This window comes from Rhipicephalus sanguineus, chromosome 1 (assembly GCF_013339695.2).
Source record: "Rhipicephalus sanguineus isolate Rsan-2018 chromosome 1, BIME_Rsan_1.4, whole genome shotgun sequence".
NCBI classification, from domain to species: Eukaryota; Metazoa; Arthropoda; class Arachnida; order Ixodida; family Ixodidae; genus Rhipicephalus; species Rhipicephalus sanguineus.
Window position 1 is genome coordinate 117,722,606 of NC_051176.1, and position 12,551 is coordinate 117,735,156.

The following is a 12,551-nucleotide window of genomic DNA, read 5'->3' on the forward strand; positions in this document are numbered from 1 at the left end:
CTTGGACAACAGAATAGCAGAAAAAAAAATTTTTTTTCCCATCAACACGTGTCCCTGCCTTTCCTTTTTGTCGTTTCTCCCTTTCCTTTCACTCTGTACGCGTACAGCTTAATTCAAGGCGTGATTATCCCGCAGTGATTTTGATAAGCAAGCACCTGTGGTGCTTGTGCACCTGCACGTGCTACCTTCGCTGGAATGTGGAAGGGTGACAAGCACTAAACAAGCTTAAAGCGCTACGCGAGCCTGTGAGCCAGTGTTTGCGTGTGTGAAGTATTCTTGCAGGAAAGCCACTCGCAGATTTTTGGAATCGCATTGACATTTCGCAAGAACTTTACTGCACATGTTTGAGCAAATGAAGTTTGCAAAGGAGCAGCCTTCCACAGACTACCGAACAAAATCTTTTTTTCCATGCTACACTCCCCTGTTTTTCCTCTCTTCCGCTTCTCTCTTTTTCTGAGTATACAAAATTAACTGAACTTGCTCACAGGTGCGACATTCAGGCAATGCTTTTTGAAAAGCCTCTATGGCTCCGTGGCACTCTCCCTACAATGTGCAGGGGTGAATGCACGTAGAGGGAGAAAATCATTCTATGCATGTTTTCAAGGAAAAACACTGCAACATAATGGGGACATCGGTATAAATTCGCGCTTCTTGCCGAGTGCTGGCAGTGCGTCTCGGGCCTGAGGCTCTGAGCTTGACGAGACGAGCTCCAGGATGGGCAAGTGGGCCAAGTACGCGCGCAACTACAAAAAGGAATGGGAGAAGGAGTCGGACTTCAAAGGTAATTTTTCTATCCTCGGCAAATATTGTGTCAGCATGCTTTTATATGTAATTTAATGCCCTGTTTAGAAAAAAAAAGTTCCATTCATACGCAAAATTGAAATTTGAGGCGTATGCATATGTGCAGTGAGTACAGTACTATTTTTTTGTTTGTTTCTGAACGTGCAGACTGGCTGTCACCATCCACTTCAGGCGATATGGCCTATTGCCGAGCATGCAAGGTGGAATTGCGGCCCCACGTTCAAGACCTAAAACTGCACTCCACTAGGATCAAGCATGCAAACAACATGAAGCGTTCCGCTGGTCCAGCGGCGGGGCCTCTGGCATCGTTTGTGGACAGAAGACACAGGGAGCCATGTTCCGGTTCCTCTGATGATCTCAAGGTAGCAGAGCTGCGCCTGGCTGCTCATTTGGCCGTTCACGGAAGCTTCCGGATGGCGGACCACTTGACGCCCGTGATCAGTGGGTGCTTCAGCGATTCGGTGTTGGCGTCAGCCATCACCTTGGGGAGAACGAAGTGCGCTGCACTAGAGACAAAGGTACTGGGGCCAACGTTTAGAGAAGAACTTTTCAAGGACATGACTGCTGCACAATATTCATTGTTTGTGGATGAGAGCACGGACGTCTCGTGCACGAAGGAGCTAGCCGTCGTGGCGCGTTTTTTTTTCTCGCAGCAAAAATGATTTTCTTACAGCCTTTCTCGGCTTGGTGCCAGTGACTGATGCATCCGCGGAAGGGTTATTTTCTGAATTGAAGGCGCTGTTGGATGCTTGCAAACTGAACGTCAAATGTTGTGTGGGTCTCGGGACTGATGGAGCGAGCGTCATGTGTGGGCAGCACAACAGCCTTTACACAAAAATGAAGGCAGAAAATGCGCAGCTTGTTCTTGTGAAGTGTGTGTGCCATTCTCTACAGCTTGCCTGTAGTGAGGCAATAGATGTACTTCCCACGCACATTGACTACCTTGTGCGTGAAACCTTCAACTGGTTCGCCCATTCACCGAAAAGGCAGCGAGAATATAGACAAACATACGCCGCCATTACCTCGGGCGATGTCCCGAATAAGCTCATAGGCGTTTGTGCCACGAGATGGCTTAGCATTGCGCCTGCCTTGCGATCAGTGTTGAATCAGTGGGCTGCACTGCGATCTCACTTTGATGCGATGAAAAGTAAGGAACGCTGCTACGCAGCAAGATTACTCAGCGAAATGTACGCTGATGAGCAAAATTTACTTTTTGTTCATTTTCTAAGCCCAATAATTGATGAACTCGAGCGAATGAATAAGCTCTTTCAGTGCGAGGCCCCGGACCCTGTGAGACTCAATGAAGAATTGATTTCTTTTGTTAAAGCTTTAATGACAAGAGTTGTTATGCCTGGCTATGCAGAACCGGACAATGCTGAGTGGGAGCAGCACATATTGCATGTGAGGGCATGCAGCTTGGGCGTTATTTTTCTCGACTATCTTGAGAAGTCTTCGCTCAGCGAAGGTGAAAAAGTTTGTTTGTTGGAAAGGTGCCGCAAGTTTGTGATAGCATCTATATGGAGTGTGCTCAAGCGGCTTCTCGCGAACATGAAGCTTCTCAGTGACCTCAAGCTTCTCGAGCCAAAGAGCATTAGGAAATACTCTTTCGATTTTGTGCATCCTTCATTCAGTGCTTTTGTAGAGCCAAGTTGTATTTCAGCAATGGAATCTGAGTATCGCCTACTCCAAACCAGAGTCGACGATCTGGCAGAGGGTACCCACTCCGTAATAGAATTCTGGGTAAGCGTACAAAATGCAAAAAATGTTGCCGGGAACTTGATGTTTCCACTGATGTCTAAGCTGGCGCTCTCTTTGCTGTCACTACCAGTGTCAAACGCTGCTGTTGAACGAGTGTTCAGCCAGGTCTCGCTTACTAAAACCGACATTCGAAACAGGATGTCTAACGAGACCTTAGAAGCGCCGCTCCACGTAAAATATGGTCTCGCTAGGAACGCTGGCTGCTGCAAAGATTTCAAACCGGGAAAAGAATTTTTGTCGCGTTTCAACTCCACCGTTTTGTATGGGCCGAGCAGTGCCTCGGCCTCCAAATCAAGTGATCATGACTAAGTTGTTCTTTCGCTTCTGCACTTTCATCTATTTTGTTGTATTCTCTATTTCATTTGAGTTTTTGTATACAGTGAAAGCTCGTTAATTCACACCTCATTAATTCGAAATTTTGGATAATTCGAAATGGTCGCCGCAGTCCGGTCCGCAGTGCATAGGAGACCATGTGTAAAACGATTCGTTAATTCGAACAGAAATTGCTGCCTCTACGGATAATTCGAAGCGCACGCCGCCGAGCGTCATCATCGTCAAACACTAGTGGAAGCTTTTACGGCCGAACGATAGGTGCCACGACCGGTTTTTTCGAGCTTCAAGTGGCCTCCGAGCAAAGGGCGAGCAAAGTATGGCCTCCGAAATCCAGGGAGCAATTTTATTTTTTTCTGTAGCCCTCCCGCTATCTCAGCGCCTGGCGCCACTTGTATACGCGGGACCCGCGGGACGCTGAGGAGTCGGCGGAGTAGTCCTAGCAGTCCTAGGCCGCACCCAGCAGCGTCACTTTGTTCCTCGGGCACGTTGTTCGTTCACGCCGTCAAGCCGTCTTATTCCGCATCGAAGTTGCAAGATGCCGCGGGGAAACTACTGCGCGAAGACTGTCAAGGAGAAGGTGGAGATTTTGCGAGAGGTTGACCAAGGGAACTCGAGCAAATACGAAATTGCGAGGAAGCACGGCATACCTCCGAGCACGTTGTCAACCTACATACGCAACAGGACGGCCATTGAAAACGCCTATGAAGCCGAGGATTTTGGCGCCAGTCGAAAAAGGCTAAGGACAGCGAAGTTCCCGGAACTGGAGTCGGCTTTGATTATCTGGGTTAAAGAAATGAGAGCCCAGAGTATCGCATTGAGCGGCCCTATCATCATGGCCAAGGCAGCCGATTTCGCCCTGCGCTTGGACATTGAAGACTTTGTCGCCTCCGAGGGATGGTTTCATCGTTTCAGGGAGCGGCACAATCTCGTATTCTGCACGTTATCCGGCGAGGCAAAGGAAGTGGACGCCGAAACATGCGCTACTTGGAGAAGCGACACCCTGCAGCAGTACTTGGAGAGCTACTCACCACAGGATGTGTTTAACGCTGACGAGACAGCGTTATTTTTCAAGTTGCAGCCAGACAAGACGATCACCTACAAGGGAGACAGCTGTGCCGGCGGCAAGCGCAGCAAAGAGCGTGTCACTGTTTTGGTCGCCGCAAATATGACCGGTACGGAAAAGGTCCCCCTTTTTGTGATTGGCAAAGCACTCAAGCCACGGTGCTTCAAAAACATTCGGTCACTGCCGACGGAGTACGCCGCAAACAAGCCTGGATGACAGGTGACCTATTCAGGAAGTGGCTACTGAAATTCGACAGGTGAATGGAACTGGGCGGCAGACGCGTTCTTCTTGTCGTCGACAACTGTTCGGCGCTGTGATGTGTGGTGCGCGTTCGAAGTGTGCGCCTTTCAAAAGTGCGCAACATGAAAATAATAGCGCGCGAAAACGGTGGCCACATGAAAGACGACGACGACGACGTCGAAATAACGTCCAGCACGAGAGCGCGCGGCACAGGTTCGACGGACAAGTGGCCCAATAGGAATTCACCACGGAGATTCCAGGGGCCAATAGTAGGGCACCACGAAACTTGAGCATCGCCAATCGGGACGGGACAAGTTTACCCGAGACCGAGGAAAAGCCTGGGTCGAAGAAGAGCCAGGGAGTTCGAAGGGAACCAGACAAGCGGAAGGTTGGAACCGGACCGGGCGCTGAAGACAGGCCGTCGGGTTTCGGACCCGAGCCTCCAGGACTTCAACCGGCCGGAGCCTCCTGCCGTCGCGTTCCCGAGCGAGGGCACCACAGCCATGGTACGCGAACTCCTGCCCAAGGCCTGCGGACTCCAGTGCCGGCAGGCAACGTAGCAGCAGCAGTTGGGCTACGGGCCCGAGCTGTGCATCGAGTTGCCTGGCCAGGTTGCCCTGGCATCTCAGTCTCTCAGTGCGTCGGCCAGCAGCCACCGTTACCTCTTCGTCACCAGCCAGCCTGCGTCAACTGAACGAGCCTGAGCCACCACGTTCCGGTTGCGTTTTGCATGAGACAGCCCTAAGCGTTTTGGTGAGACTGAACTCCTATTATTTCCCGCTTCTCTGCTCAGCCGCGTCAGAAGTAGACTGTACAGTTTAAGTCTTTGGACATGCCTTTTGTTTGTTGTTGAGAATATTTTTCCATGTGCAGTGAACCTTTTGTTGAGTGTTTGGCTTTAGATTGTTTTTCGCGCTAATGGTTTATTAAATGTCTTTGTGTGTGTTGAAACCAACGGCTTTGTCCTCAATAAATCTCTCCTAAGCTCGGTCTTAGAGAGATGTCGTAAAGAGAAAAAGAACCTGCATAACAGGCGCACAAAGTCGACGTTGAGCTGAGAGCAACAAAGTTAGTGTTCCTTCCAGCAAATACGACTGCGGCCCTACAGCCAATGGACCAGGGTGTGATAAGGAACATCAAGTGCTTTTATAGGCGTCACATGCTGGAGAGAATGATTTTGTGCGCGGGCGACAGGAAGGACTTCGGCATTACGCTGCTCACTGCCATGCACATGTTGGTGCACGCATGGGAACAGGTGACCGCGACCACAATTGCAAACTGTTTCCGCCACAGTGGATTTGCAGCTGGAAGTGTGCAGGATAGTTGTGACGTCGACGTGGACGGGGCTGAGGAGCTCATGCCAGTGGCATTGCGCGACACTCTTCGGGGCATACGTTTTGCCGATTATGTTGAAGTTGACACCGGTGCATCGGTGTGTGGTGCCCTGACTGATGAGGACATTATCGCTCAAGTAGCCGGTGCGCAGCCTGTTGCTGAAGAGCCAGAAGGTGAGGAAGACGAAGATGACGAAGCGCCTGTGCGCCCGTCAGCTTCTGCGGTGATGGAGGCACTTAATGTGGCGCGTCTCTTCTTCAGCTTTGAAGAGGGTGAAGAGGATTCCCTGCGCCGCGTCCGCGCGCTGGAACAGAGAGCCGCAGCTGTGGCATTCAGAGAAAAGAAGCAGATGGTCGTCACCGACTTTTTTGGCCAATAAATATTTTTCGTGCCCCCACCCCCAAAATCCACCCATTTTTGCTCACTTTCATTATTTTGAATTCTGTTTAATTCGAAATTGCTCAGCGTTCCCGTGGAATTCGAATTCGAGCTTTTACTGTTTTTCTACTTTTTGTAAGCCCTACTTATTTCCACTTTTTGTAAATATGCTTCAATATTTCTTTGTCATTGCATTCATTTGTATGTTATCAAGTGGCAATAAACTTTTTCTAGATTCTGCAGACATCGCTCAATCATTGTGGATTGAATAGCAAAAAAATATTACGCAATACAACGGATTCACGCATACATTTGCTGATTTTGGCTATTTTGGGGCTACTTCAAATTTTCGCATTGGGCTATGTTTGGGCTACCTCGGAGTCCAATTTGGCGGTTAGAGGCTCGCACCATCTGGTAACCCTGTCCAATGCGCCTCCGACGCCATTTTTCCTTGTGTTGTGTCGGCACCGTCTGTTCTTGCGGAGTTCTTGTTTTTTCCCGTTGTGACCGTGTTTACATGTGAGGCCCGAGCATGCGGCAGTAGCCGATGGTGACTGCCCGACCTTCGATGCTGTCCTTCCCACAGATATGACCCTTCAGGACTACATCGCGATTGATGATTGTGTCGCCACGACTGGTCTCCTGCCCGATCAAGAAATTATTAATGATGTCGCGACCTCATCGCACCTCACGGGAAGTCTCGGAGGCGCTTTTGATATTAGAGGGCGTTTGCCTGAGCACTGCCGAGAGTTTGCGTGCTGTTGGCCATTTGGAAAAGTTAAGAAAAATTGTAATGTAAGCCGGAATCTGCGTGAAAACGCAGACGATCATTACAAAATACTTCAGCAAATAAAGGTATGCTTCTCCAACTTGATTTTAATGTTGTTTTTCCTGTTCATTCGTTAATTCGGCATTCGGTTAATTCGGACATTTTTTCCGGTCCCGTGAAATCCGAATTAACGAGCTTTTACTGTATACTAATTGTAGGCCAACTCACTTGTACATGGGTATGTCTGGCTCGCCACCATCCATGGATCGCAGTGTGAGGCAGCACTGCTGTAGCTTGCTCTTCGGATCATTCCAGTCCTGGTTGAGAATGAAGTCCTGCGTACAAACAGAGAAAGCTTACATGAGGGTTCCTGCTATGCATGAACCCTGGCTCAGATGAAAGTGTGTCGGAAAATGCACATGTCAGCAGAGCTTTTGCTGGGTAACATGGTGTGGCTCTCTGCGGCGCTCCAAAGCTTTGAAGGAACCGAAGAGAAGGCCTCAACCCTCATCATTTCAAGGTTTGTCATGCTGAGTGCTGTAGCATCCTTACAAAACTCCAGTCACACACAGATTCATGTACACATCTGACAAGTGCTGAAGTAAACAAAAGTTAAATGCACTACATTGAGCCTTTATGGTGGCCATGTTTTCTGTTTTCGGACATTGCATAGGTATGCCTTAAAGATGAGGACCTGGTATGGCATCATGAATTTTGGTCACTGCTATGCATTGGTTCAACAGAAGTCTTGTAAGTTGGCTTTATCACACAACATCCTCATATTTTTTAGTGTTGGGAGCGGTGGGTAACAGTGAGCAGCTCCAAAACATATCGGCCGGCTGCTTACACTTGTTGCACAGTGCCCCTTTTTAATAAAAACTTTCGTTTGCAGTAAATTTGCCTTTTAGTTACAATTGTTTTTGCTGGGAATTTATTGTATTTTGCACAGAGTCAAGAATAGCTTCTTCCAAGTTCGAGAACATCGAGAGGGATCTCTGTGATATCCCCAAACAAGATGTGACACCCCAAGCAAGCAGCAATGACATTTTTCTCATCTATCGAGATAATTTGCAAGATACGAGCCTCGTCAGTGAGATCTGTTTCCTGAAGCATCGCGATCACTTGCCAAATAAGTGAGAGCTTGTTACATTTAGTGCTACTGGCTCTACAGCTACGGATGCTTGTCACTTGACACACGGCAGTAACAAATATACTAAATTGGCCACTGATGCATGACACGGGTGGTGCGAATAATGGAACTACGTCGGTTGTAGAGTGAGCAATACAATGCGCCGGGATAAGGATCCTAGCCAGGCTTCCCCGATGCTCCATTCTCCACCACTCCAAAGGTGGAGAGAGCACTGAGGTGCACCCTTGCCCTCAAACTACGCCCAGAAAAGACGCTGCTCCACTCTGGCAGCCACTATCGCGTGGCACGCAATCTGAAAAATGCATTCGCAAAAATGGCGTGCAAATCAACTATATGACCACTGGTACCAGCAGAAGTTTCAATTTATTGTGTTGGTATTCTGCTGCAGCAGTGAAACTTCATTATATTGAAATCGTGGATAACCAAGCTTCGTTATAGTACTCAGATTAGAAATACATGGTATTCTGTGGGAGTTATAAGAAGTATGTACAGTCAACTGCTGATTTTTCGAACGACCGATTTTCCGGACATGCTTGAAAATTTGGACGCTTTCGCGGCACCGTCACCAGTCTTATAGACGTCCATGTATTAGAATGTCCTGAAATTTCGGATGCTGAAAGTCTTCCGCGTCCGATTTTTTGGACTTTCTGCCCAAATTGCAGGTCCGAAAGGCATTATTTGAAGCTGCCACCTCTGCCGCGTCTATCATCTCGTAGGTTTGAACCAGTGCTTTCGCAAGTCGATCTGTTTCAGACAGCAGCAGAGTCCGAAAGTCAGCTTTGCCGCAATGTCGAAGCGTTATGGGGTGAGGCAGACCAGAAATTCAAAGGGGTTGCTATCACGGCGCCGTGCGGCGATGTCTTTACGGATAAACAGCGGAAATGCATGGAGGCGTGATGGTGGCAGATGGCAAACGCGCCAGTACGGCTTAATCGCTGACAACCCTTACGATAAAAATCATCAGTTAACTGCCAGGTAGTGCATAAGGCCTAGCGGAGTTGCATGCGTACTGCACGCATTTAATAGGCGTGAATCCAAATGCGCCGCGCCGCCATTCCTGCTGCCTCTTTGTGTGAGACCGCCAAGTGCGCCGCACAGACGCGTTGCCGTCACGGACGAAACCAGCTCGCCATTGCCGCGCCCGTGTGCGGTCAGGAACAAATTGCGCATCACGAACCCTTTCATGATAAATGCGTGCGTACGATACATGAACAGTACAGTGAGGGCATCAGCTTCGTTGGCGATGTGCTGCACACAACTAGAAACGATCGGCTTGTCATGGCAGCAAATGCTGCGTATCGGCGGAGATTCGGCGATGTGTATGCGCATACATGCGCGCACGCAGCGGGGAAAGCCGGACGAGTCGTCCGCTTGTCTGCCACAGTCTTTGTGTTCCGCGTCACCGTTTCCAAACGCTCCATGCGAGAGAGCCGTAATCTATTCCGCGTTTTGGTGATATCAGCGGCACTCATCACGAGATGCATAAGTGGCAGTTGGCACGTACGTAGTTAAGCGGAGTTCGCGGCAGGTGCTGAATGTATTTGCGAGAGCCTGGGCACGCACCAAAATGCCTGATAATTGTACTGGGAGGCAATAAAGCTATTTCGGACGTGGGTGTGGCAATCTGACCGCTTGAGTGGAATAAAAAAGCATGAATTCGTTTTTTCGGACTGCCCGATTTTTCGGACGATTTCGCGGTCCCTAGGGAGTCCGAAAAATCGGACGTTGACTGTACTTCGTTATGTAGAGAATTTCGTTATATATATATCGACGTTGCATTGCAGAACAGTGCGTAAAACACAAGGACACAGGCTAGACCGCCTGTGTCCTCGTGTTCTACAAAGCATTCATGTCAACTAGTTCGGCTTTCCTTACTAGTACTGCAATATCAAGGTTCCACTGCAAGTGCACTCAGAGCATCCCTTGTATGTCTAAACAATTGACATTATTCTCTGTAAAGCTAATTTTGTCCAATGTAAGCCCAAATTACCCCAGGATTTCAGTCACCAAACAGTAAGCATGCTGAGCAGGGCACATTGGGCCAATTTATTTCCTAAAAGCTCCCAGCATGTAGGTGAAAAATAAAGTTAGAAATGAGTTCTTTCACAGCATAATTACTGGTTTCAAGCTCTGTGAGGCTTTTGTTTTAAGCAAGAAATAAATGCAACTGCACAAGCCAATCAGCAATAAATACTCTCAAGGCCATCCTTACACAAAACAAATGGTTTTCAATGTACCACTAAGATCCTCCATAAACATTCCAGGTTTTTAGAATTCGGTACCAGTGCAGCACTATAGCAGAACTCACATCTAAACAAAGATCAAAGTACAAGAAAATTTATCAATAACCAGGTACGAGCACTAACAAAGGGCAACACAAATTACTCAATCTAATAAGTTCTTGAAATAGTTTCGTTTATTAGCACCGTTTTCTTGAAGAATTTCCCAACCAGCCAAATTCAACATACTACTGAAATACAGTCGATGTCTGATTTCCCGGACGCCCGAAATTCCGGACATGCCTGATTTCCTGGACTCATCTGTGGCACCGTCAAGTTCCCCGTAGAGTCAATGTATTAAAAAGTCCGAAATTCCGGATGCTTATAGCCTTCGCCATCCGATTTCCCGGACTTTTTACTGTTAACCGCCGACCCAAAGTCACCACCGATGCCGCCATTTTGGTTGTTTTCATTTTCATATCCTTGAACCCACGGTACTCGCATCGCAGGTGTGGCCAGCAGCACCGCTAGGGTGGCTAGAATGGGGAGGTGTGAAAAGCGGCCGCGAAAACCGGTCCCCAAATCGCGCCGATGCCGCAAGGGGCGCTGTACGCAGGGGCACGGGGAGTCGAGCAGACGACGTGCTGCGTAGCGCTAGCGCTACTTATGTCCGGCAAACCTGTCTCGCGCTATTAGCTTGCAACAGTTTGCTGCGTTAATCGTCTTTTTCTTTTCCCTTTCAGCGGGTGCAGTAAAAAAGGGCACACTGTAACATATTCCTCTCCTAGTAAAAAAACAGCTCGAAAACTACAAAGACGAGACAGATGAAACAGGACTAGCGCTGTCTCGTCCTTATCGTTTTCGCGCTGTTTTTTACTATGAATGTGTACCAACAAGTTCAAGTTCGTACGCTTCTCATCTTCCTCTCCTTCTTTACTGATTTTCGTGAAGGAATGCACGCGAGAAAGAATATATCGGAGTGAGATGCGGTGCGCACCAACCAGCAAATGTCGATTGGTGTTACTTCCTTGAAAGAAAAAAATTCGTTACACATGGTATGGATAATTTAAGAAAACACAAATGAAGCCAAGGGTAACTAGAAAGTTAGATTAAAAAGTAAACATCGAGTAAATGGAAATGATAAATGAGCAAGGGGTCATACTGTCAGATGGAATTTATGAAAGAGATAACCCTCGCGGTAGTAAATATCTAGATGTGAAGTAATGCAAAGGATATCGATCTAGACAAAATGGATTTGGAACAAAGAAAAGGGAAAGAAAAAGTAAACCATCGCGGTAATCTTTTCGTCATACTTATATAACCGAATACAGCATAACAGACATCCCTCTGAATATAAAAACAGTAACTTATTGTTAATCATACCTTCTGAAGTGGAGCTACGAGGTACCTTTTTTCTAATTGTAATATCGGCGACAGAATAAGAGGAAATGGTCTCTTATTTCAGTTGATTGCAAAATTTGCACAACGGCCGGGGACGCCATGATACCAGCATTATGTAAATAAAAATTCACTCGTGGAATTCGACAGCGTAATCTGGTGTAAGAAACTTCTAATTGTCAAGATGCACACCGCTGTTTATTCAAACAATACCTTACATGTACGAAGTTTTTAAATTTATCCAGCGATAATTTGCCAGTGTCGCTTTGCAAACAAGCATTTCTATACCTTAAAGCTGTCGCATAAGCCGTATCTGGTAAATTAGGAATCAGAGGCCCACATAGAGATATTGAGGCTCATGAATCCAGCATTTCATTCAGATACAATCCGCGGTGGCCCGGTACCCTCAGCAACCAATTTTTGTGTAAGTTTGCAGGTATTAGACAACGAAACATGCTCAGGAGTGTTGAATTCGTTGCCGTATATAGGAAGTGCTGAACATACCGAAAGATAATCTGTAACTATAACTGCTGTTGATTCATTTGACGGGAGCTTGTTAAAACAGCAGCCAATATTTCTGGAATAAATATAGATGTATATATGCGATGATAAGAGGAACATAGAAAAAAAGCGCTAATTTCTGCAACCCAATAGGGAGCACGGCTAAGCGCCTTAGGTGTATGATTGGGAAGTTGAATTGAAAAAGACCACTGAAAAGAGTGAGAGAAGATGCCTAACCCAACGTTACTAGACTAGGAGTGACCTAGTACCGTATTTACTCGAATCTAACGCGCACCTTTTTTCCGGGAAAACGAGTCCAAAAATCGCATGCGCGTTAGAATCGAGTACCGAAAAAAAAAAAAGAAACTCGGTTATCGTATTGCCATCGACATTTCAAAATGGCCGCCTCCTACGCGCCTTGGCCATTTTTGCCATTCAGTTCGTACGTGTGCTGAGGAGATTGTCATCCCGTTCTGCGTTCGCATCGACGACATGGAAGTGCCGATTCCAAATACTCGACTAGTGTACCACGATGACGCATTTAAAAGAATAGTTATTACATGTGCAAAGAGACGGACGGAAATCGGGCCGCATCGCGGTCGTTCG

The 12,551-nt window shown here is 47.4% G+C and overlaps 2 protein-coding genes across 2 annotated transcripts in view; one reads left to right on the forward strand and one right to left on the reverse strand.

Moving 5' to 3' along the window:
- Window positions 1-12,551, reverse strand: part of LOC119379039 (ribonuclease 3) — a 183,722-nt gene that overhangs the window by 24,597 nt on the left and 146,574 nt on the right. Inside the window, exon 19 of the mRNA XM_037648182.2 lies at window positions 6,906-7,012. Within this exon, the coding sequence (XP_037504110.1) occupies window positions 6,906-7,012 (107 nt within the window). The remainder of the gene's footprint in view (window positions 1-6,905; window positions 7,013-12,551) is intronic.
- Window positions 619-2,142, forward strand: LOC125758638 (uncharacterized). Its single transcript, XM_049416056.1, has 2 exons — window positions 619-781; window positions 949-2,142. Exons 1-2 carry the CDS (start codon window positions 715-717, stop codon window positions 1,461-1,463), a joined length of 582 nt encoding a protein of 193 aa, XP_049272013.1. The 5' UTR covers window positions 619-714; the 3' UTR covers window positions 1,464-2,142.

Excerpts from the sequence above, each read along its gene's own strand:
- LOC125758638 (XM_049416056.1), top strand. The coding sequence starts at position 715 with ATGGGCAAGTGGGCCAAGTACGCGCGCAACTACAAAAAGGAATGGGAG. Across the intron at positions 782-948 it reads GAAGGAGTCGGACTTCAAAG|ACTGGCTGTCACCATCCACT; the intron begins GTAATTTTTCTA and ends CTGAACGTGCAG.